General features: G+C 30.8%; 4 protein-coding genes across 5 annotated transcripts; 3 read left to right on the forward strand and 1 right to left on the reverse strand.

Annotated features, from left to right (window-relative positions):
- Window positions 1-1,132: 1,132 nt before the first annotated feature.
- Window positions 1,133-2,594, reverse strand: LOC126856857 (RING finger protein 212B). Its single transcript, XM_050605766.1, has 5 exons — window positions 2,474-2,594; window positions 2,142-2,263; window positions 1,833-2,014; window positions 1,452-1,669; window positions 1,133-1,292 (listed from the first exon to the last, which is right to left on the reverse strand). Exons 2-5 carry the CDS (start codon window positions 2,248-2,250, stop codon window positions 1,142-1,144), a joined length of 660 nt encoding a protein of 219 aa, XP_050461723.1. The 5' UTR covers window positions 2,251-2,263; window positions 2,474-2,594; the 3' UTR covers window positions 1,133-1,141.
- Window positions 2,595-4,360: 1,766 nt separating this feature from the next.
- LOC126856711 (N-alpha-acetyltransferase 35, NatC auxiliary subunit) lies at window positions 4,361-8,764 on the forward strand. Its single transcript, XM_050605485.1, has 10 exons — window positions 4,361-4,463; window positions 4,662-4,723; window positions 5,553-6,088; window positions 6,308-6,500; window positions 6,677-6,858; window positions 6,930-7,262; window positions 7,563-7,955; window positions 8,049-8,222; window positions 8,327-8,443; window positions 8,534-8,764. Exons 1-10 carry the CDS (start codon window positions 4,405-4,407, stop codon window positions 8,672-8,674), a joined length of 2,190 nt encoding a protein of 729 aa, XP_050461442.1. The 5' UTR covers window positions 4,361-4,404; the 3' UTR covers window positions 8,675-8,764.
- An 861-nt stretch (window positions 8,765-9,625) lies between these two features.
- On the forward strand, window positions 9,626-13,095 carry LOC126856738 (IQ and ubiquitin-like domain-containing protein). 2 transcript variants are annotated; one of them, XM_050605540.1, is made up of 6 exons: window positions 9,626-9,844; window positions 10,095-10,316; window positions 10,977-11,521; window positions 11,889-12,077; window positions 12,414-12,792; window positions 12,924-13,095. In XM_050605540.1, exons 1-6 carry the CDS (start codon window positions 9,627-9,629, stop codon window positions 13,063-13,065), a joined length of 1,695 nt encoding a protein of 564 aa, XP_050461497.1. In that variant the 5' UTR covers window position 9,626; the 3' UTR covers window positions 13,066-13,095. The 2 variants fall into 2 exon arrangements, with proteins under 2 accessions (XP_050461497.1, XP_050461507.1); XM_050605550.1 differs by lacking the exon at window positions 10,095-10,316.
- An 8,858-nt stretch (window positions 13,096-21,953) lies between these two features.
- LOC126857104 (IQ and ubiquitin-like domain-containing protein) lies at window positions 21,954-24,174 on the forward strand. The gene is made up of 3 exons (XM_050606233.1): window positions 21,954-22,291; window positions 22,568-23,265; window positions 23,606-24,174. The coding sequence occupies exons 1-3, from the start codon at window positions 21,954-21,956 to the stop codon at window positions 24,172-24,174; spliced, it is 1,605 nt and encodes a 534-aa protein (XP_050462190.1).
- The last annotated feature ends 681 nt before the right edge of the window (window positions 24,175-24,855 follow it).

Here is a 24,855-nt window from a genome sequence, read left to right on the forward strand (position 1 = left end):
GGATTCCCCCAGATTTCTCCCTTCCATCCTGCTTACCCCCACCCCTCCCTCCCCCTACCTGCTTACTTCGCGCCGCACGATGCGAGTTCTTCTCGGCTATTTGACGGATGTAAACAAGTGGCGCCGACAGTGTGCGTCGTCTCAAGGACGAACCATCGACTTCGGTAGACTTCGAGATAATTGAAGAACGATGACGTTATCAACCGCAAAAAAAAAATAAACACGAATATTTCCCATGTTGTATATGTGTATACATATATATATATAGCTGTATATATAATGTGTATATAATATATATATGTGTATATATATTTTTGAATGAAGTTGATTTAATCATTCGGAGAGCGATTCAATCCAATTTGCCATAAACATATATATGTTCGACTGAAAATGAGTTTTGAATCTGATTCAATAAATTAATCAATAATTTTGTTTTATAAAATTACGCCATATAGCCTTATTTATATAATATTTTAAGATTTTTATCAATGTTTTATTTTAATAATATTTATTATAATGTTTGATATTTATAATTCTCGTAAAAATGTTGTCTTTTATTTTAATAAATAGTAATCTGCAAATAATATTTAGAACAATACTGTATATATGAAAAAGAAAAAAGAAGTTATTTTATTATTTTAATTAATAAAAGAAATTTTCATATTTTTATTATCTACGATTTATACGATATTATCTACGTTTTATACGATATTATAATAATCTACGATATATAAATAATATGTTATTCAAGACTGCTCTTGGATATTATAATTCTTCTATTTAATTGTCTTATGTACATAAAACAATTAATTTGTTATAAAACAATTAATTTAATAATTATGAAGAAATAAAATGTAATAAATGATAATGTGTATGAATGTATTAGCAAATATAATGACACATCATGTTATAATAGAATTTTCCTTAAAATGCATAACAAAAACCAACTGTATTTTATCCTTAAATCACTATTTATAAATTGTAAAAATAAAGCTTATTTTAGTTCTCATTTTTTAATATAATTAACTGATTAATGAACTTAAGTATAAGTTATATTATAATGTAATAAATTTGAGATTATATAAATATGTGTAAAGAAAGAATTTATATCTTATTTGAAACTATAATTTGAACCTGTATCTCATGTAAAAAAAAGATTGCCACGTTTTGGTCGATTGCTGGGTACGCGAAAACCATCGGCATCGGTTTGATGTTTTTTTGAATCCATTGACTGCATAGACATGGGTGTCACATTAGAAAGTTTCAGAAAATCCGACGATTCTGAAGCATATCTAAATAATGAAGTAAATTAAAGAAAATGCATTAATAAAGGATTGCATTATTCAGATATCTTTTAATACTTTTGAATTATTTGTAACAATAGTATATAATAATAAAAATTATTGAAACTTATAAAAATAAATGGCGTGATATGTGTTCTTGTATTTTACCTTGAACTTGACGAATGCGTAGAAATAGTATAGGAATCTGTTGGCGTCTTCATTGTGCGGGGTGTTACAGTTTGCATTTTGTACACATTTTGGATATGCAATATCTTTTTTTCGATGTTTTCTCTCTCTTTCTTGAGACACATGTACTTCTCTCTCAATATTTTAAAATTACGTTGGTCGATATAAAACTGATTTTTCAATTTCTCATACTTTTCGTCCTTAAAAAAAGACATCATCATATAATTATCCGAATTGTTGTCAAAAAGATGCAAAGAAATATGAGTATAATGTAAATATAATAAATATAATATATGTGTATGATACAAGAAATTGCACGTGAAACATAAAAGGAATAAAATGAATGATTTTAATATAACATACAAGTTCGCGAAAGCGTTGCATTGTTATCTTTATTTGATTGCTTCGCAACATATCCGCTTTTGATAACATATCCCAAATTTCGATGACGGGAGCGAAAAACGAGATTGTTTTAGACATCACTGGTTCTTTTAATGATAAATATGCGGGGCTCGTATATTGGCATTGTGAACATTGTTTTTCGACTGTAATAAAAAATTAATCAATTATTTTAATCAAATTAATTAAAAATTAATAAAAGTCTGTGTGTGTGTGTGTGTGCGCGCGCGCTTGTGTACGTGATATCGTACTTCGCGCGATTTTATTATTTACCTTGTTGTAGACACTTCTGACAAAAAATATGGCCGCACTGCGTAATATTGTACGGTTGATGTCCTCTACGTATCGAGACGAAACATTTATTGCAAATTAATGAATCCATGTGTGAAATATGGCTAAAAGAAAATCATACGGCGTATATATAGCTATGAAACTTGCAACACTATTATAATCATTTTTACTATTTAAAGGAAATGGCGAATGTCGTATTAAAATTAAATATAATAATCTTAATTTACTTGCAGTACATTGTTTTGGTATATGTATATATACATATATATGTTACACAAAGTCGAATTAATTTTATCAATCAAATACTTCTTCACCTTCTCTCTATGTTTTCCTGTATCAAAAAAATTTGTGATACGTTTCGAAATTACTTAATGGCGCGAAGAAATGAATTGAAGTCATTCGCGCCTTCTACAGTGCAATCGACATCGACAGAATGGCCACTTGTACAAAAAAAAAAAAATCAGAGACAATTTCTCAGCAGAGAGAAACTTGAGAGAGGGCGCCGTATTTCGGTCATTTAAAAGATCCTAAAACTGACAAGTATGCTTTTTTTAATAATTATTTTTGCAAAAGCATTTTTTTATATCTTTTCTGCGTGATAAATTATTTTTTAAAGGCACTGTATATATATATATATATATATGTACTAAATATCTATAAAAGATTTTCAAGGTTAATATATTTTTTTGCTGGATATTATAGACTTTTGCCTGGATGGAATAAATTGATATCGTGTTATGGTTTAAAGACTGCAAACTATGCAACATGGTTTGGTGCATGGATAAACGCTTTGAATGTATACAAGCAGGAATTTGATTATAAAATGTTAAAATTTCTTAGTTGCTCTAATGATCCGCATACTCTACTTACTTATCTGGGACTTACCGAATCTTGAAACATTGACAATCAAAGATAAAAATAGAAAACTGAAGGATTTTGAAACACAAAGGCAAGAAAAGGAACGTATTTATGCTTTTACTGCTGATATTTTTCTTCTATTCTCACTATGCATGGCACTAGGCATGCTAAAAATTCTGTAATACTTGAAAATATATTGAAGAACTTTAAAATAATAAAAAGCAAATTAATAATATCAGATAATAAGAGGTAATAACATTTCTTTTTTTATAAATATTTATTATTTATAATCGGATAAAGATTTGTTATGTATATAATTATTATAAATTCGTATATATATATATATATATATATATATATATATATATATATATATATATGTACTGTTCTGTTTTAGCGACACCATTACAATTGCAGTATTAATTGTCATTATTAATAATGTATATTCCAAGAATGAACTTGACAAGGTAATTAATTTAAATTCAATATTTATTTATACAGTTTTGCTAATAAATTATTACATCTATATTTCATAATAGATATTTATTTTATTATATTATTATTATATAAATTAATGTAATAATTTAATATGTATATAATAGTTTAATGTGCATCTAGTGCATTCAGCTAAATTTATAAATTAAAAAATTAATTGGATAGTATGATTAATAATAAATTAATGAATAATAAAAAATTATATAAATTAAAAGCATAATTTGATACCACTTAAAATGATTAATACTTTTGTTCTAAGAATAAAAAGAAAGCAAAAGCAAATTTATCATAAAATTTTTTTATACATTATATTTAAAAATAAGGAAAAAAATTATAAAGAAAATTTATTTAAGAAAATTTATTTTATTTTATATGCGCATATATGTAAAAATAAAACTTTAATAATAATTTATTATTGCTGTCCATAATATATATATATATATATATATATATATATATATATATATATATATATATATACTGGAATGAGAAAATATTATGCAGTTAGAATAAAACATTAATAAATTTATAACATTTTTTCGCAATTTTGATCCACAATTATGAATCTAGCACGGACATGCATCAATCAGCTGTTTTACCGTGGCACTGAAAAGTGAATCAGGTCATGTTTTGTTCCGCCGAAACTGTAAAACGGATCCAATTGTATCAGCTAAAAAAAAGCGTTTTATGAAAAATAATATTAAGCGTGCCTCTGTTGTATATTTACATATACATATATGTAAAAAAAAGGAAATTTCAATTTACAGGCAAAACAGCTGTTTCAGAATAGAGAGGGATGTAGAATAGAGAACTTTTAATAGGGATTTTTGGCGTGACGCGAGCGTGTTGTGGCCTTCGTGCGGAAGAAATGATAGAATAATCGCCCATAATAATGGCGACCATGGTGGAGGATCAGAATTCGATTGATATGAATGAGGATAAGGATTCGTCGTAAGTTTCAATATTGATAAATCGCTATGTGCGGAATCACGTTCGCTAATAATTCGCGATGGCGGAACGACGATCCGTCATCCCGTCATCCGTCATGACGTCGCGAGCCTCGGTGCAGCTTAACCTAAAATTGCACCGTTCGCTCGCGCATCCCAGGGCGGTATTTTTTAACTGCACCGTGCTGTTTCTGTTTTTCAGATTCGACCAGGTCACGCACAATTGGGTGGACATCACTCAAGAGTTCTTCGAGGCGATCACAGGTATTTGATCGATAGTCCGATTACGTTACTTTGTCCCTCGATTATTTTTCGTTTTTCACTCGTCTCGCACTCTTCTTCCTGTGAACTCTGTGACGAGCTTGTGCTATGAATACTGAAGCCGCTCCTTTCCTTCTAGATCTAGATTTTTTTAATGCTTTTTGTATTTAAAATAAGATAGGCGTATTTAATCTTTAAAAGAAAAAAATGAGAACAAAGTAACCGCAAGTAAATATTATCTGATTTTGATCTTTTTCTAAATTATTTATGTGTTTCTTTGCTTTCTCAAAGAAAGTTTCAAATCAGATTTTTGTTTAATGATTTATGAAATCAATAATGTTTAAATTCTGATTCTATTTTAATATTGTATAATATTTGCGCATACTTATTTATCTGTTTTTTAGTTTTAATTAATTGTAAAACATTATTAAATTGTGTTTAAATTTGCTGAGAATTTTTAATAAATATTACTAAATTGCAATTCTTATTTTGTATTAAAGTTTATTTTCTATTTAGTTATCTCTTTAGTCTTATTAAAATTATGTTGTTGATATAAATATTATACTAATATAAGCAAAAAAATAAGAATATATTCTTAGTAAATTATAAAAGTAATATTATCATAACACATAATATATGTCAGAATAGAATTATAATATTTTATATAAGAGAATTTCAATAGTAAGCCATTACAAACTTTTTTTCTAATCTTTATAAGAATCAGAGTAGTAGTACCTCTAACAATAAGATATTAGTAATAGAATATATTAGAGTAAAATATTTTATTATTTTCCGAAATGTCCCTGCAAGTGTCTTTGCATTCTGTATCTAGAATTGGAACTGGGAGAATTGTTACATGATGAGCTGTTTGGGTTATTCGAAGCCATGTCTGCCATTGAGATGATGGATCCAAAGATGGATGCTGGCATGTTGTGCAATCGAGGGAACAACAAACCTTGCACTTTCACCCAGGCAGTTGATTCAGGCGCAATCAAATTAGACAATTTTACACCTGCCGAAATTATAGGAATAATAGATTCCACATATGCGTGTATAGTATCTTGGTTGGAGGGTCACAGTCTTGCGCAAACAGTTTTCACAAACTTGTACTTGCATCAACCCGCGCAAATACTAGATAAGCCTCTGAAGACTTTCTGTTATGCAGTGTACAAAATAATAGAGATAATCAAGGATTGCATTAATAAAGCTTTGGTATTTGAAGAGGAGGACTTCCAAAGCGTTACTTATGGCTATAGATTACAGCAAGACATTACAGAACAGAAAACTATATCGATGTTGCGAGAAGTGGAGGAAGAATTACATCGGAAAAGCAGAATAAAACCAGTTGATGTTGAATCTGAGACTGAGGTAAATTTCTTTATAATTTTTGGTTATTTTTTATTTATTTGGACCACATATTATTGAATCTTAAGTTTGTATCTTTTTTAAATTTAATAACAATTTTATATGTCTGTCTCTTTTCATATATATATATATATATATATATATATATATATATATATATATATATATATAATCTATTTTACTTGCAGTAGAATATATATAATCTATTTATTTTACTTGCAGTATAATGATGGAATAGCCCTTTATGCAAGGATCCGATTCACCAAAATGTTTTATCAAGTGTTAACATTGATGGGCCGAAAACAGCAACTACAACAGAATTTAAGTGATTGTCAGAGATTATTATCAAATTGTTCCGATATGCTTCATATTATGATTTTAACAGTGGGTCGTGGCGAAAAAGCTAATGAAGTTTGTAAGTATATAATATGTAGAAAATTTATTATGAATTTCTCCTCTGTTACAAATTGTTTTCATAAATTTAGAGCCAATTACTTCTGAGGAAAAAAACATATTAATATATTGTTTTTTATACGAAAAAATATTGTTATTTATATAAAAAAATATGATTCATGTTTTCTTTAATTATAGCTAATCATCCGAATATTATGGGATTCGATCCTATGGTGAATCAAAGATTGTTGCCACCAACGTTCCCTCGGTATACGAAAATTAAGCCGAGGATAGATGCTTTGGAATATTTATTGGAATTAATAAGTAGATTCAAAATGGTTACAAAGATTACAAATCACACCGGATTTCACGCCGCTCTGGTAATTTGTAAAAGATTAGCGTTCTCTATCGATACGAGGCTTATATGCGATGTAAATTAATTTCCTTTTAGGACTTTTTCTTAGAATTTTCGCGTCAGAGTCCGTGCATATTGTCTAGGTCTATGCTGCAAATCGTTTATTTGCCTACCACTAATCGTGTGTTTGGTATGCACAATTTCGCCGACGTGCTAAAAGATGCGGCGCGAAATTTTATTGCACCACCAGTGTTGATGCCAAAGAGTACATTGCTTCAAAATCACCAGGCTAAGGAGTATGTCGATAGCTTTTTATCGCATTGTGTCAGTTTATTTGGAAGCTTATTACAGCTTAGTGGTCATAATAGGGCAAGGCAAAGAGATAAACTAGCGCATTTATTGGAGGATTTTGCGACACTGCAAGATGAAGTAAGACTTGTAAAATTTTTAATAACTTTTACTTTAATTAATTATTACTTTAATTAATTCTAATAAATAATTTTAATTTTAAAATAATTTTAATTGCGTTTTTAAATTGATATAAATACTTTTTTTTCTGCAATAAGTATTAATAACTATCATGTTTGCTTTTTTTATTCTATTTAATTTTTAAAGAATTGACGTTTTTTTTTAACATAAAAGCAATGTAACAATTTTATTTTAAGTAAATTAATCAATCTAATAATAGTAAAAAAAGTATAATAATTAAGATTACAATATACATTTTAGGCAGAGAGAGTCGATGGATATTTGCATTCTCTATCTTTAAAAAGTGATACGCCAAGACCTCACTTGGCTTGCTTTGGTACCTGGATTTTGTACCACACGCTACGTGTGATGGTTATGTATCTGTTAAGTGGCTTTGAGCTCGAGTTATATTCGGTACACGAATATCACTATATCTTTTGGTATCTATATGAATTTCTGTATGGTTGGCTCGTATCTGCGATTACACGAGCCGACACTTTTTTAATGGAGCAGGATGTACACAATGATACACATAAAGGCAGAGGCGGGAAGAAGAGTTCTAAAAATAAAAAAAAGAAATCGACTCCAAGACCATACAATTTGGAAATATTAATGTACCAGGCATTGCAAAATATATGTGGCGGATATTATAAAGTAAATTACATATCCTTAATAGAGTATCAATCAATAATATTAATCAGGAATATAGAATTCATATAATATGAAACAATTTTATAAAATTTGCAGGCTTTAGTTGGTTTTCGCATGGATGGAAAAATACCGCTCCCAGAGATGCAGTTCGACTCGGAGCGAGTGAGATATGAACACAGATTATTACCATTCTCGTCTTTATTAACACCACCACCCGTTCATTATCAAGAATTTTTAGATATGACAAATGCTCAAATGCATAAGAGAAATGTAAGTTTAATTCTTAATCAGAGCTTTAAAACATGTGTTGAAAGTTAATGAACATAAATTGCTCATAAATTGCACTAAAAAAATTACATTTTTCGTTCTTATAGGAAAAAGTTACTAGCGAAATGCAGTATATCGCTGGTTGCCGACATTTTCATCAAGCTAGAAATATGTTAGAACGTGCATTATTGCTTTATCCATCAAATAGCTTAATGGAAAATGAAGTAAGTTCATAAAAATATAAATCTATAATTGCAAAATTACTTTATAACATTATTTTTATCACAATTTTTTGTTTTTTTTTTGTTTTGCAGATCAACAACTTATTGAAAGTAGCAAAAACTAATTTTGTGGTGCTAAAACTATTAGCTGATGGACACAAAAAAGACTCGAAAGAACCACCATTGTTCGATTTCTCTTGTCATAGGCATTTTCCTCTGATTAAAATAACCTAAATTACATATCTGTATCGATTATTTTTCCACGATATAAAGAACATGTTATTTATTTCAAATTCTTTTATATAAAAGAGTATCTATCTTTGATTTGATTTTCTTATTTTTGGATGTTTCTAAATGATTTCCTTATTTTATATATTTTCTTCCATTTGAACATAAATCGTAATTTTGTAAATCTGAAAATCAAGAAATACTACTAATTTGGTTTGATTTATACATATATTATCTTGTATATGCTGGAAGAAAATTTTTTATGTATAAATTCTTTTCTTTTTGTTTCTTTTTCTATACAAGTCATATTTACTTTAAGAACAGAACTCTAAAAGATGATTATTATATTTATAATATTCATCATCACATACAATTGTTTAATCGTATTAGTTTTAAGAATTGCAATTGTTAAATTGCAAATAGTTGATGTGAGCTGTAAATATAGATTATACAATATAGAAAGTGATACAATCTCAAATATAAACACATTTTTCTCGCAAACCATTTTAATGATATAGCTGTGAAAAAGTTTAATTTGATTTATAGTACCAGAAGAAAAAATTTACATTTGTTTTTTTTGGTATCATATAATTCAAAATAATTATATGATAAAAGCATAGACATAGTGCATAGTATTATACGTTTATAAATAAAAAAGAAAATATAGGTTTTGAATGTTTTTTTTTTGTTTTAAACAAAATACAATAAAAAAACTGCATGATTTATTTTTCTATATATATTTTCTATTATACTGACACAATGCCATATGTTAATAAAGTATAAAATATCGCATTTCAAGCCTTCGATAATATAAATACGATCAATATCGTAATCTGAAAGTGTGTGTGTTTATTTAAAAGAAATCAAGATATATTTATGACGTCGTGTCTGTTTATGGAATTTGTTTCGATTTAAATAAAAGAAAAAAAGGAGAACCATTTAGAAATCAGCATTTAAAATGACCTTATCGCCTAAAATAATAAGTCGAAGGATTTTCAAACCTTATTTGGGTGGATGGCGACACAAAATTACTGGAATAGAATACCTAAACGCAGCTTCGCAAACTGGACCTCTTCGAAAGTCGTGGAAGACTACATGCAGCAGATCGGTGCAATGTGTGGAAACGAAAGACGGAACAACACAATCCTTGCGTCATTGTGTAACGCAAATGTGGCGGTATTAAATAAATTTATAGGTCTCTTATCTATATAAGTATATAAATAGTATTATATCTATAATTGTGCAAATACAATATTTTAAAATCGAAAGATTGCAATATAGATATACTTGAAGAGACTTATATTTATTAAAGAAATAACACATAAATACAGATATATATATATATATATATATATATGTGTGTATTTATGTTTTATAGCATAACAGATAAATCATATGAATTGACAATTTCACATTGTTAATTTAGAGACGACTGTTATATACCTAGTGAAGAGGATAAATATATGATTGTCAAGCCTTATAAGAGTTATGCCGAAGTGCGAGCTTATTTAGATAGGCACGCACGTATAATTCAGAGAAATTATCGGGCATATAGATTAAAGAAATACATCAAGGAATGCGTGGAAGTTTATCGCAACCTGCTTGAAAATTGCAACAAATATGAGGAAGAGAAAATAATGGCATACGAGTAATTTAAATGATATAATTTTTTATTTTGAAAGAGGAAAATTTCTTGATAATTGTAAACACACATACGATAATCCCTCCTCATTCTCTTTCTCTTTCTCTTCCAATTGCGATTATAACGATAAACTACAAATAATTTTGAGAAATAATTAATAATTGGAATATAAATATTTACACGGTGTTTCAGGTTTTAACGTAGCTTATGTAGAGTACCTTAAGTTTTTCAATGTTTTTTTTTTATTATGTATTTTTTTCGAATAATTGAATTTGACTTTTTTTTTTTAGCAAAAACCTGATTTATTTTTAAATATCTGCAGAATTCAGCTTTAAATTAAAATTTTGTTAAAACAAAATATTTACTGATTTTGAAATTAGAAAAAAAAAAATAAATTTTTGCTAAGAAAATATCTACTTAAAATAATTGCTTCGTTATCCATGAAAGAATTCTTTTCGAGTTTTGAAAAATGTTGAAGTCAGAAAAATATGTTACATGAGGAAAATTTTGTACAATTTGACGAACATGATCAAAGCAATCTTTTCTTCATATAAATGATTTTTTCACACACAATATACTTTGTAACACTTTCGAAGATATTGAAGTGGATTTATCCCACTCTTTGTATACACGCCTCTTTGTATCACGTATCATACTTTCTTACAGAATGCGACATAAGCAGAACATTCTTCGCCAAACTTTTCCGCGATCGAGGACTGACTTTGGCATGCTCTATAGCCTGATCGAAAGATGGAGGTCCGATTGTATAAAGGACATAAAATCGCGATTGTTCAAAGGCGGTCAGCGTGCCGAGAATTACAGAATTCTGGAAAAGACGGTGGAGATGTTCAATCAAGTCGACAAACATAAACAAGCTATCAAAAGCTCGTATAGGAAACAAAAAGTTCTCAGATTTTTGGCGCTGAATTGCAAGTCGATACGATGGACCGGTTACAAGGGTAAACTCGTAGAGATGATCACTCTGAAAATTCAAAAGGCTCGGGAATTTAAAGAACTCTATAACGCATTGAGTAACCGCAATGTTAGTTCAGAGGAACGGATAAAGTTATTAATAATGTTAAGAAAATTGCTCGAACCACACAATTGTATCGAAGCTTTTGATTTGATCTCTTTATTAGATCAAGAGATCGCATTGTTAAATCGAAGGATCGAGGGTTTATCGCTCGATTATTTAAATGAGAGGATAATGCGTAAGATATGAATTTGTTAATGTTTTAAAATAATAATAATAGTAAAAATAGAGAAATTGATTTACTTTTTATGCTACTACTAAGCATTTATTAACAATATGCGAATCATATAAATATATTAATAATATGTCATATGTTTAAACTTTATGGGCGATAAATGCAACATGAAAGAAATATAAAAATATATAAATATAAGAAATATAAAGATATACATATAAGTAAATATAAATTACAATTTTATGGTAAATAAAATTGGATGATAAATTAAAATATTATCTCTTATTTCTTTTAAGTTGAATTTATTGCTGATATATTAAATCGCATATATTATATAACTTTTACATGTGATATATAATATGTCTTATAGACACTTACTTAAATTTTGTGAGCATGTATAGCACGTGCGGCTGCAAATGTGTCGATGCAGATCCTAAAGATAATGAATTACGAGAACCTTTTGAAACAAGAATGAAATTATGTCGGAATTGTTTAAAACTACTTCCTTTCCACAGATTTTTATCACATACGAGAATGAAAAAACTATCAGTTTGTATCCGTAAGTGTGTAATGTTAAGTGAGTTCATAATTTTATAATATTTGTAACAATTTATTGATCCATTGATTATTAATTTAATTCTTTTTTGATTGAGTCAAAAATATTTTTCTATAAAAAGTTTTAATTTTCTCATAGTTTCCGTCGTTTTAATTTTTTATCTATTTTATCATACTCTATCGTAAGAAGAAAAAATGAAAAAAAATTGCTTGTTTTTAAAAAGTTGAACTTTCTATTCAACAACAAATACTAATCAAATTTTTCTTTTTAATTTTTGATCAATTTTTTCTTATGTATAAACGTACATTTTGAAAATAATTAATTAAATATTTCATTAAGGTTGCAGATCTCTAGCTCAGCGTAATATCGCGCATGTCGATTACGATTCTTACATGTTTATATTAAATTGTGTGCGAGCTGAGGAAGAACGTCGAAGCTCCACCTCCCTTTTGGCGTTTATGATGCAAGAACACGATATTTATCATCTAGTTAATCATATTTGGCAGGGTAAATCAGCGATCAGCAAGATTAAAGATCTTTTTGTTCTGAGATTGGTCAGATATCAAAAGGATGTCGAATGGGCGCCTTGGAATTGTATTCTTCTTACGGAGGATGAAGCCGAAGTACATTATCACATTCGTGATCTCGCTACGATGTATTCGAAGCACTTGATAAGCCAGATCAGTTTGAAACATCAGATTGCAAAGAATTATTTCAAGTATGTGAAAATATAATACTCTTATTCATCTCTGCATTTGAATGATACAAAAATGTCTGGAATATTTTAATCATGTGTAAATGATATTTGAAGAATGATTTTATTCTTATTTTTTTTTTTGATATTTTCAGACAGTTGATAATTTTTGAAAAAGATTTCCGAGAATCTAGTCGCTACTCTAGTACTCAAAATGGAATACAATATAAACCACCGTTAACTGTAGAAAATTACGATCCATCTCAAAAATACAAGCAACGACAAGAAATTGTGTAACATAATGTTTTGTGAGAATAAACATCAATTAAATTCCTTCGTAACAAATTTCTTGATTATTTCAGCTTTGATGCATCAAATAATTGCTATTATATATCGATGTGGCCATTGGTTTAATAAATCTTTGTTACGCAACAGTTTCATTCTTCCGCAATCGGATTTTATCGTATTTTGTTCGCGCAAATATTGTTCGAATATGTGCGATTTATCTATATATACATTTGTAAACAGAAAACGAGTAAAATGAACTAACAATAAAAACTTGTAAAAATTTGATGCATTTTTTCAAGCATATTATAGTTTACTTGGAAGCATAAATAAAATTAATATTTTTTTATAAATTAAGCTAATGTATATACATGTAAAAATGCGTAAAAGAGAAAGAGAGAAAGAGTGAGGAGATAAGAATTATTAATAATAAATTATTAAAAAAAATTTTTAATACAAATTTTGTTAACAAAATTCTTTTAATATTTCTAATACTTCATTCGTGCGCATGTTTTCGAGACTTCATTCCTTGCACTCGCCATCGGCAACAAATGCAACATGCTTCGTACGGATGTTACTTTTTTTTCGCTATCTGCTAGTCAGTGAAAGTATAATAATACGCTAGCGAGTGGATCCTGGTGGTCGCGGGCTCGACATTAGAAAAAATTGTAAAAATACACAATCTCTGGAATAAGCATACTGTTGCAAACAAGAGGATTGTATTACATATTTCTTCGTTCTTTAATATAACCGGTGATATTAAACTCGCATCAAACAAATAAAATTATTCATGTTAACTTATTCATATTAACTTCTTCAATATTTGAACTGTCAACTTACATAATAATAATTATTTTCTGAATATATGCAAATATGCTTTTTTTTATATTTATTATTTTTTGATATAAAATATATGATACATGACTTAAGGATGTTTTGTATATATTTTTGAAATATTAGGAATTTAATCAAAATTGTACAGAATGTTCTTACATATGTTCAGAAACTTATTAAAAAATCCTGAGTCGATCAAAAGTTATGAGAATTTTAAATTGTAGAAAAATATTATCTGTCTCTTTCTCTCTTTTTCCAAATACACGTTTTGCATTGTTTCTTGCACTTGATTTCAGGGGATATTCACGATCAAAAGTGTTTGCCATAAATTAGGAAAAATATTAATTACACCTATTTTCTTTTGCAAAGACGTCAAAATCTATATTATTTTGTGATACTTTAATTCTTTTCATAATCCAATTTATTTTTTTGATTTTTCAAACAGTATAAATGTATGAAATATGTTCTTTTTTTAAACTTTTGACAGTTTTTTTGCTACTATTGTACATGCAAAACATCATTAAAAAAGTATACCTATATTAATATTATTAAACAAAAAAATATTTTTTCAAGTTATAAATGTGTATATCGTATGTATCTTTTAACTGTTAAGAAGCATTGGGTTCTTTTAATCGACAATACTTATATATTGTTTAAATCTCTAAAGAAATAACAAAATAGATTTTATATACAATGTATATGCAACGTTATTTCAACTTAGGCAATATGGTACAGACGCAACCAGTGATAGTGAAAGCTTTTACGTAAGGAACATACATCCATAGTAGTCGATGGTCGGTTTTTGCACTGTAAAAGCTATTGCGTAACGGGATATAAATTGTTCGCTATTTTAGAACCGACATTCACTATCCCGTCCCACTTTATCGCCGTAACACAATCTGGCTTATACTTGCATTGCAAATATCAGCCGTCCTTAATTGGTTGCGAAGGCGAATAATGGAAATCGATTCATGTTTGACACAAAAATAAAATAAAGTAACAAAAAGTAAACAAAAGTTTTTGAACTTTGAAAAATACATTTGAATACTTGAATCTACTTAAAAATTTAATGTTGAATTTGGTATAGAGGAAAGTAGGCTAAAACCGGGTACATTTTTGGATTTCTCTTTTTACAAAAAAATAGAGAATAAAAAATAATTTTGCCAATCGTTAATAGTCTTTAATTAATTTTAACTATGAGAAAATGAGGCTAGTTACTGAAAAAAAAATTACCTACTGGTAGAGTAAAACCGAGTACCTATTTGAAAATATAAAACATTATGCAATTACAAAACCTAGATTTATTTTAATCAAAAAATAATACAAAGATGTCTTTATCAATGATTCTATTGACAAAAATCATAAATAAAGATATCTTCTTATTTTATATTGATGCAGAGCTTTTTTGTTTAATTTTTTAATTTTAGAGATCTCAAAATATTTTTATTTAGTGATTTCTTTTTCTGCTAGTCTTCGTTTTTAAGTGTTTTTTGTTGGGAGACGAAGTCAAGATAACAGTTTTTTTTCTCGTTTTATTACATAAATGGTGACATATATAGGTACCTAAGCCTATATATGTAGGTTTTGTCCTAACACGAGGAAAATAACAAATACGGTGGTTATATATTCCGGGGGGCAAAGTGATGATCAAAACTAGTGTAGATATACTCTCTAATGTGTACAGAATGCAATGCTGCATTAACCGAACCAAATGCTCCGTGTATAAAAAGGCAATAATGACTCGATTGCTCTGATATCGATCTTCTCTGGCTCAAAAATTGAACTGAATTTCTCTTAAAAAATAAAAAAAAAACTCAGTTTATCTTACAATAATGATGGCATCAATCTACAACTAATAACACAAGTTAGCCAAAGATAATAGCATTTATCACGAAGAAACAGAGGTACCCAATTTTATCAGCCTACTTGATTTTTTTCCCCACTTTCCTTATACATATATTAATTTAATATACGTTCTTTTTTTTTTATTCTTTTTTATGCAAAAAGATTCGAGAAAAATGTCGGAATCCACAATTCGAAAGCGTATCAAATATGATACACTTGAGGTTTTAAGGTGCATGTTTGGTTCGTACACATACACATCTTGTAGAAAACGCTGATGAAAGCGAAGATGTATGGAATGCCGTTGAAAATTCTCTCTGCCCCGCGGCGCATAATGTCCGCCACATACTAGTCTGAATTCATATCCGTCATGGGGGCTTTTGAGGAGGAAACACAAAATCGAAAAATAATGAACAAAAAAGGGCTTTTGACCGATCGACCAAGCACGTTGCCAGTAGCAACGTTGGATCTAAGGAGCTCTGAGCTTTCACAGGTGCCGCGCTGCGGCATCCTGCACATGAGGGTAGTTGCACCTAGGTCGCATTAAAAGCCGCTCTTCGACGCGATCTACCTATCCCGTTAGATCGCGAATGTCAAAACTTGATCGACGATGCGCATTACTCTGCACGCCAACTCGGTTTAATCCTACTAAATCGTTCAATCTTTCCGCGATAAAAGCGTTTCTCCGGCTTAATAGTGATAACTGCAGTTACAGTGAGTCATAAAAATCGTATTAAAATTACAGAGAGAGAGAGAGAGAGAGAGAGAGAGAGAGAGATAATTATTATAAAAAATATCTTAAGATTATATCGATTCGATATAAAATCTTAATAAAATTATGAAGTGTGTGATATGATGCGGCAACAAAGTGTTTCGAGTTGTCCTCGGTAAGTCTTTTGGTAATAAATTTTTTTCTACAACTTCTGATGATATTTTAAGAGTTCTCACATAAATTCTGACGGAAGAAGTCGAGATAATACAAACCTCCTTTGTAATAATGGGCGTTGCAGCGGTGAAAATATAACGCATCAATATTTATGCGCTCCAAGTAATTGCATTGTGCGATAATTAAATCCGATGGATGCTACGATTGTTCATAATACTTGGATCTCCAATCATCATTGACGCTCTCGTGCTTCTCGAGCGTTTAATTAAAAGCGTGCTTTTATAAAAATGTAAAACAAGCGTTTTTTCCCTTCGAATTTGATCTTTTTGCATCACTTCCTTTTTACGGTCTACAACATTCAACGTATGTTTCGATACAAATTCATTTTGCTGCTACGAATATATACGCGATCAATCGACTTGTTTATTTGTCCGTTTATTTTACCATTGAATTATTAAAAGTACGTCGATATCTTATTATGCGTTGCGTTCGAAACGATTAGCAAATCGTTTTATTTGACTTTTTCTTCTTTTTTTTTTTCGTAAAATGGCTCGTGTATAAAAAGAAATGGCTGACCAGATTGTTAAAGAAGCATTAGCCTTCGTAATATGAAACCATTTTCCGTTCCATCGATTACCAATGTGGGCACACTGGAAGGCGTCGTACTTCATAAAATTCAGCTTTCCATCATAAAATCCCTCGAACTTCACCAGAGGTACCTTTTCCTTTCACTGTTCCTTTAAGCGCTTTATATCTCCAAATATTTTATATGAAATGTTTCTGAATGAAAATCTCAGAATTACATTTATATGTCAATAATGTTTATTATAGCATACAATAGATTAACTAACAATAAAAGTTGAATGAAATCTTGAAATATATATGTATAACTTTTTTTTTATAAAAATTTAAAATTTTATATAAAATAAACTCTTTCGCCAATTTTCTATTCATGTAAAATATTTAGCCCGACATCTCAAAATTTGTGGAAGTTAAAGCATGCACAGACACTTATTAAAAAATTCAAAATTTTATAAAAAATAAACCTTTTTTCAAATTCAATATCAATCATCCTTTAATGATATTCCATTTATATAAAAATATTTAGACCGATATCTCAAAATTTACGGAAGTTAAAACATTCTTTTTTTGAAAAATTCAAATTTTATAAAAGTAAAAATTGGTGCAAATTAGAAACTTGCACATGGCTTCCTCATAATTTTATTTTCCTCCCTTTATAATATCAGTAACTTTTTTTTTAAAAAAATTTAAAATTTTATGTAAAATAAACTCTTTCGCCAATTCTTATCAAGTTTAATACCAATCATTGTTTAATGATATTCTATTCATGTAAAATATTTAGCCCGACATCTCAAAATTTGTGGAAGTTAAAGCATGCACAGACACTTATTGAAAAATTCAAAATTTTATAAAAAATAAACCTTTTTTCAAATTCAATATCAATCATCCTTTAATGATATTCCATTCGTATAAAAATATTTAGACCGATATCTCAAAATTTACGGAAGTTAAAACATTCTTTTTTTGAAAAATTCAAATTTTATAAAAAATAAACCCCTTGACCGATGTTTCCTAGCCGAATACAATACCAAACAGCCTTTAATGATACTCTATTCATACAAAAAAATTTAATATCAAAATTTACGGAAGCAGCAACTACATTTAGAGCAACTACGTTTTTTTGTATATATATATATATATATATATATATATATATATATATATATATATATATATATATACATACATACACACACATACGGACATTTTGTAAAAATATGATTTTTCGAACATTTTTTTTGAATGTTTTAGAACATTCAGGCATAAAAAAAAATTTTAAAGCAAAGCTTCTTCTATGAGAAAGCAAAAAAATAAATGTTTTTTATTCTTGACTTTTTTATATTATAAGCGATCAAAATAATCCAAAGTTAATGTTTAATAATTTGTAGATTTTTACACACACACATATATACACATACTTTGCCTCCAAAAAAATATCAAATAAAAAATAATCCATTAAGAGTCACATAGCCAACTTGTTGTTGAAGCAATTTACTCCACAATCTACTCTATTAACATTTTTCTTTGAAAAATAAAACAGACTCCTTAGTACATTCATAGTAAAAACGCAAAAACAAACTATAACAAAAGTCCAACTTACGAGAATTCCAAATGTTTTCAAGTAGACGATCCCTAAGTGATTTATATCACTTGTCCGACAATGGTTTAACTCCTTCATTTATCTCACGATCATTAATCTCCCTTGTCTTATCCATATTTGTCGCGGAGTTTACCGGCAAATTACGCTCCTCGAGGAAGCGCGCGCGTATAACTTCCGTCGACGAGAAGGGGAAGGAAGGTGTCGCAACGAACAAACTTTCCCGTGCCTGTTTATGTCTAACTTAAAATTCACCTCCCCCCTTCCCCCCTTCACCCCACCCTCCTCCTCACCACCCCCGCCAATATTCTTTCCTTTGCATAAATATGACGCGTGTCTCACGGCGGCGGTCTCGCAAAAAGTTTCGCGGCGTGCCGTCTCTTAGCAACATCTTCTCGTTTTTTTTCTTCCTTCTCGTCTCTCCTCCTACATTCCGGTATCTCGCGTGTAATTTACAATACATAAAAAAGTACGTCGCATCGCGACTCACATGGTCGTATTATATATGTATATATATTTTATATGTATACTTATATATTATTCCCAAGTGTAGCGTCTCTCGCCCCCACCCCCCGTCCCCCTCCCCTCCGCCTTCTGCTCGTGACGCGCAGCTTGCTATAAGCGAGCTTGTCAGTGTTATTTTCTGCAAATGTCAACTATTTTTTTTCCTCCTCTCCATTCACGGTCTTCCCTTTCATCCCCCAGTTCGAATTTAACATTTTTTATAATTATTGCCCACGGACTGTCACCACACACGTGCTGTTTGCCGAGAGCATTATTCGGTGAAACTTACTCCTCTTGGCCCCGAGCCTTTTTCCCTCTCTTTGAGTAACTTAGCCGTTTCGTCGAGGTTCCTGAAAGTGTTTTCTTGTTTCACCGCGGCGGGAAAAGAATCTAAATAAGACGGCTCGCTTTTATATCCTTAGATCTTTGTGTTACGGTGTTTCTTTTTGTGCTGTGTCAAACAGGATCAAAGGATCAAAGAACAATAGACATTTGTAAAGTACGTGAAAAGACGCGAAAAAGTACATATGTGAAGAATGTTTAGCAATGAATGTCGTATGCAAATTTATAGTTTAATTTTAGTGTTGTAAATTTGTGATGAATTGAACTCCTCAATATTAAAAATATATAATATAAAGAAACTTTGTATTTTATATATACAGGGTGGCCCCGAATCTTCCAGTCAGACTTTGAGATCTTATAGGAAATTTAATTCTGAACAAAAAATTTCCTACAAACATGAGTCGAAAAATGCTTCCTTAAACACTTAGCACTTAAAAACCTCTGAAATCACGATTATTTTATAAATTTTTATAAGTATCAGGAAAAGTATGCGTTTTTTAATAAAAAGTACCGCAACAAAAGTTGTAGAGAATTAAATTATCTTTTAAATGAGATCAAAATGATTGTAGTATGTTCCATTAGTTTTGAAAAATAAAATAAGAAAAAGATGAAACTTAATAAATTTCTTGGAGAAAAATCAATAAAAATAAAAAATAAAAATTTTTTTCTTTGATGAAAATAAAGTAATTCTTTTTAAATTAAAATAGCACTGTAGAATATTTTTTAAATGGAGAGTATCTTTAAAAAGCTATGTCGACAGCAAAAAAAAATATTATTTTGTACATTTGAAACTGGTTATCTCAAAACTTATGGAATGTACTACAATCATTTTAATCTCATTTAAAAGATACTTTAATTTTCTACAACTTTTGTTTTGGTACTTTTTGTTTAAAGACGCACATTTTCCATGATATTTGAAAAAATATGTAAAATAATCACGATTTCAGAGGTTTTGAGCGATAACTTCTTAAAAAAGCATTTTTCCACCCATGTTTATAGGAAATTTTTTGTTCAGAATTAATTTTCCTATGAGATCTCAAAGACTGGCTGGAACGTTCGGGGCCACCCTGTATATACATATAAAATTCAAAGTTTCTTTATATTATATATTTTTAATATTGAGGAGTAGTTCAATTTATTTACAAAACTTTGTAAAGGAGAGAGAGATTTGTTAATCCCAGTATACGATGGAGAGAAAAAGGTTTCGAGTTCAGAGATGCTATGTGCAAGGAATCTGTGAAATAAGAGATCTATAAATCCAAATGTCTAGGAAATGGACGGTCTGCAAAGTCGAAGATCTATAAATTCATGTGTTTGTGGAATAATAGGTCAAGGAGATCAATAGATTCGAAGAAGATTAACACGGTAACGTCAAAAAGCAAAGTTGCAACACGAGATTCCAACAAACAGCATTAACAAAGATTTCTCTTTTGTATAACATCGTAAAGTATACATCATCTTATTTATACTTATATAGTTTTGCGAAAAAAACGACACATAAAACAATATATTTTATTAATATAGAATTAATTAGTATAATAAACATATTTTGCGTTTATATATGAGATTTCAAATTTACCACCTGTAATAATATTTATGTTTAATAAATAAAATTTTATTAAACACTTTATTTAATTATTTCATTTAAAAAACTGTTTTTTTAAATATGCGATAATATTATTATATATGATTTCATAAAACTTACGCAAAAGTGCAAAACGTTAACCGATGCGTTAGTTTTCACTGCAGCTTGCTGTTGGATTCTTTAATGAATTCTTTAAATGAGAAAAAAAATAATTTCTTTTATTGCCAGATATTATTGTTATTCCAGCAATTACTGTGGCAATTATCCTTCTGCTTCCTTAACGACAAACTTTTTTCATCTAAATGAATCATCATGTCATTATGACAATGTTGAAGATAAAAGATCTCGAGTGACAATCATACTAGAAAAGGAAAGTAGAATATCTTTAGCGAAATAGCTCATTGTCAATAAAAACTGAGAATTATAATTAAAAAATTAAAGATATGATTTTTTTAAAAGCCTTATATCACTTTCACACATTATACGTATCATAATCAGGAATATTTATTAGATATTCCCTTAAATCCAAAACGTTCCATACGTGATACGATTTAATATTCCTCCATTTCCCATCGTCGATGTAGTCGTCTGCTTATCATCGCGTGGCGACATTTTTTTTCTCTCAGCTCTCTCACTCAGACTTCTTTTCTTTCTCTTAGCTTTCTGACTGAAATCTTTTCCTTGTAAGCGCAGACGATTAGATTCCACGGGACAGTCGTTGACGTACCATGGCGGTCGTTGGGAGAATACAGGATCATGATCCCAAGGCGAAGCCATTTCTTGGCGGATGGAAGGACACTGTTACCGGCCTAATCTATCACAATGCCTGCACGCAAACACATGACGGCTGTATAACAAAGAGCAGAATTACGCAAACCATCATGGTTGTAGACGCGGTCACCGACGTCGTTCATCACCAGGCGGTGCAAGTGGATTTTTTGCCCGATGTTCGTGACAAAATCATTTCGCCTGGAATTTCGTCCTTTCTTCCGTCAACGGAAGAAGCCAAACCTCAAGATAACAGTAGCATTCTCGACAGCGTTATTAAAATACAAAAATGTTATAGGTAATATATTACTTGAGTAATGTAATCTTCGCAAACGCCATTTAATGTCCAAAAGAATATTCATATCTTTATGAAGAACACATATATGTGCGCAGTTAAAAAAAAATATTTTTATTAATTTTAAATTAAACTCTTCTGTGTATCGAAGAATAAAAATAATGGTAAATTAAATAAGCGAAAGAAATCATTTATCTATTTTCGCAACTTGATTTGCTGAAACGTACTTTGCATATCGAGATAAATCGATGAGTTGATGGCCGCAATTATCGTTTACAGGGCTTATCGAGCTAGAGTGGCGGCTAGAGGAAATGCTCTCGAAGTGACTAGCATCTCTCAACACGACAAGGCGAACGTGCTCGAGTACGCAAGACATTCGCAGGCACTATTCGCTTACAACAGCATGGATTACGCGATGTTAAATCGCCGTTCGCCGCGCACAAGCTCGGACTTCGAGTTGCTCTACAATCTTCTCGATCGTTGGCGAATTCTCGAAACTGAGCGGGCGAGTAGCACGCTCGTCAAGTCCTCGAGGATCGCCACCTGCGGCCTGATCTTGTCGAAGGAGATCGAATTGTTGCGCGCGATAGACTCCAAGAAGACCGCCGTCCGGCTCAAGTGCAGGGAACGGAAACGACGCAGGCTTCTGGATGAATTATCCCGACCCGTCGTCTGGCAGGACGGTCGAGATCAGCCGATTCTGGTGGACACTCTACGCGTTCAACGAGCCCGCCAGCACAGAAACGTGTACGCCTCGCTGGCCAACGAGAATCTGTCCGTTTCGGAACGGATCGATCTACTGCGCGATCTAAAACGCGTCACCGGCATGCACACGTGCAAGCAATCGCACGAGCTTGTTTATCTGATCAATCAGGAACTGGATTTACTGGCGTGTCGAGTGGACACGAGCAGACTCAACTGGCTCAGGAATCGGCTAAAGCTGAGCTTCCTCAAGCTGGCGCGTAACTCTCTACGAGGTCTTTTTAATCCTTCCTTAGCACCAGACAATTTTTTATTTTTATTTTCTTAGATTCTTAGATTGAGCATAAAATGAATTTTTTATTCAATAACAAGCTATTTCCTTAAATAGTTTATTGAAACAGTAAATTAAAGATTGTAATTTTTATTAGAAATAACTATATTTCTTCTTATTTGCAAAGTATTAATTTCAATTGCGGAGAAATATTTTTGCAGATTATGTTCTTATAATTGGTATAATGTTCTTAAAGAAAAAGAGAGAGATGTTGTGTGTTCATAATGTATTCCTATATTTTCTGCCTTTATTCTTAGCCTTTTATCATATATTATCTTTCTCAGATGATCTCGAGGAAGACATGAACAAATTCGGTTGGTCGGACATTAGCATTACGCGACTCTGTAGGACCTGCGGCAGGCTTTTATCTTTGGAGGACTTTCCCCGCGAACAGCGATTGCGGTCTTCTTCTTGCAGCTACTGTACGTCTATGCAAACCCGAAGAGGTCCTCGCGTCGTGTACGATCTTTACGAGAGGATGTTGCGGGAAATCAGGCGCTTCGAAGCAAAAATGGGTTGTTATAGCAGTCTGGCCTTCGTGATTGGGGCCAAAGTCATTTGTCGTCTGGTGAACGAAGTCTGGCATGGAAAATCTGGTATATCCGAGTGTGACGATCTCGATCAGCTGATGCTGACTCGCTTCCGACGCGAGCTGGAATGGGCGCCTTGGAATTCTTTATTATTGACAAAGAATGAGGCTGTGATTCATTACAATATCACTGATATCGAGGGTTTCTACAATTCGACACTCCTGCAGAAGTTTTGGACGAAGAATCTCCAGGCAAAAGTATACTTTGAATCGATCTCTCAAACCCCGAGAAACATCGTCACACCGTCCTCAATGGAAGATTAATAATGTACTTTTTTTTCTTTTAATTAATATGTACTTTTAAGGAAAATAAATATTTTCTAGATTTTAAAGGGACAGTTTTTAAGATGAAAAAGAGAATTCAGGTTATCTTCCATTTAATTTTAATCTTGCCATGTCATATCACACGAGGATATCGCGTTATTACATTTTGCAAAAAATAGAAAAGTTGACAAAGTTATTGTATTAGCGCACTTTTGTTATAAAAGTTTAATTTCTGACGTAAAGAATATGTCGGACTTCCACTTACTCGCGCAATCTTTACCCGCCAACCAACGTTTCGAAGCGAGTATCGTACACGTGTTACCACTATGGTTTCGCGAGAGAGGTTGGCAAGTTGAAGGTATCGTTCTAAGCCAATTACCAAGTTGTAGAGAAACGCGTCCATCTCCGGACGTTGGCCGTTCGTCCTGGCGGAAGTTGGGCGTTGGGGAAATACGTTGAGCTCGCATTATAGTCGGGACATTGTTGTTTCTCGCCTTTTCCCGTGTCGCCTTCAAGGCAGGATGTCCTGGTTACGTTGATAGCGCCAGTTAATCGTGTTGCAGTTTATGAGCTAAGTTTCTACGGGAGAAAAGAGCGCAAAGAGCACATCCCAGCTCCAACATTTAAATGTTGTCCACGTGCGCGACTATTGTTCTAACATATTTCTTGTTTTCTTTAACT

Source organism: Cataglyphis hispanica, chromosome 2 (assembly GCF_021464435.1).
Source record: "Cataglyphis hispanica isolate Lineage 1 chromosome 2, ULB_Chis1_1.0, whole genome shotgun sequence".
Taxonomy (NCBI): Eukaryota; Metazoa; Arthropoda; class Insecta; order Hymenoptera; family Formicidae; genus Cataglyphis; species Cataglyphis hispanica.

Coding starts and splice junctions, on each gene's coding strand:
- LOC126856857 (XM_050605766.1), bottom strand. CDS start 2,250: ATGGATTCATTAATTTGCAATAAATGTTTCGTCTCGATACGTAGAGGA. Junction 1,670..1,832: donor TGCAACGCTTTCGCGAACTT/GTATGTTATATT, acceptor TCTTTTTTTAAG/GACGAAAAGTATGAGAAATT. Junction 1,293..1,451: donor ACGCATTCGTCAAGTTCAAG/GTAAAATACAAG, acceptor TTCATTATTTAG/ATATGCTTCAGAATCGTCGG.
- LOC126856711 (XM_050605485.1), top strand. CDS start 4,405: ATGGCGACCATGGTGGAGGATCAGAATTCGATTGATATGAATGAGGAT. Junction 6,859..6,929: donor CCGGATTTCACGCCGCTCTG/GTAATTTGTAAA, acceptor ATTTCCTTTTAG/GACTTTTTCTTAGAATTTTC. Junction 8,444..8,533: donor ATAGCTTAATGGAAAATGAA/GTAAGTTCATAA, acceptor TTTGTTTTGCAG/ATCAACAACTTATTGAAAGT.
- LOC126856738 (XM_050605540.1), top strand. CDS start 9,627: ATGACCTTATCGCCTAAAATAATAAGTCGAAGGATTTTCAAACCTTAT. Junction 12,078..12,413: donor AAAACTATCAGTTTGTATCC/GTAAGTGTGTAA, acceptor TATTTCATTAAG/GTTGCAGATCTCTAGCTCAG. Junction 12,793..12,923: donor ATTGCAAAGAATTATTTCAA/GTATGTGAAAAT, acceptor TGATATTTTCAG/ACAGTTGATAATTTTTGAAA.
- LOC126857104 (XM_050606233.1), top strand. CDS start 21,954: ATGGCGGTCGTTGGGAGAATACAGGATCATGATCCCAAGGCGAAGCCA. Junction 22,292..22,567: donor AAAATACAAAAATGTTATAG/GTAATATATTAC, acceptor TATCGTTTACAG/GGCTTATCGAGCTAGAGTGG. Junction 23,266..23,605: donor GGCGCGTAACTCTCTACGAG/GTCTTTTTAATC, acceptor TATCTTTCTCAG/ATGATCTCGAGGAAGACATG.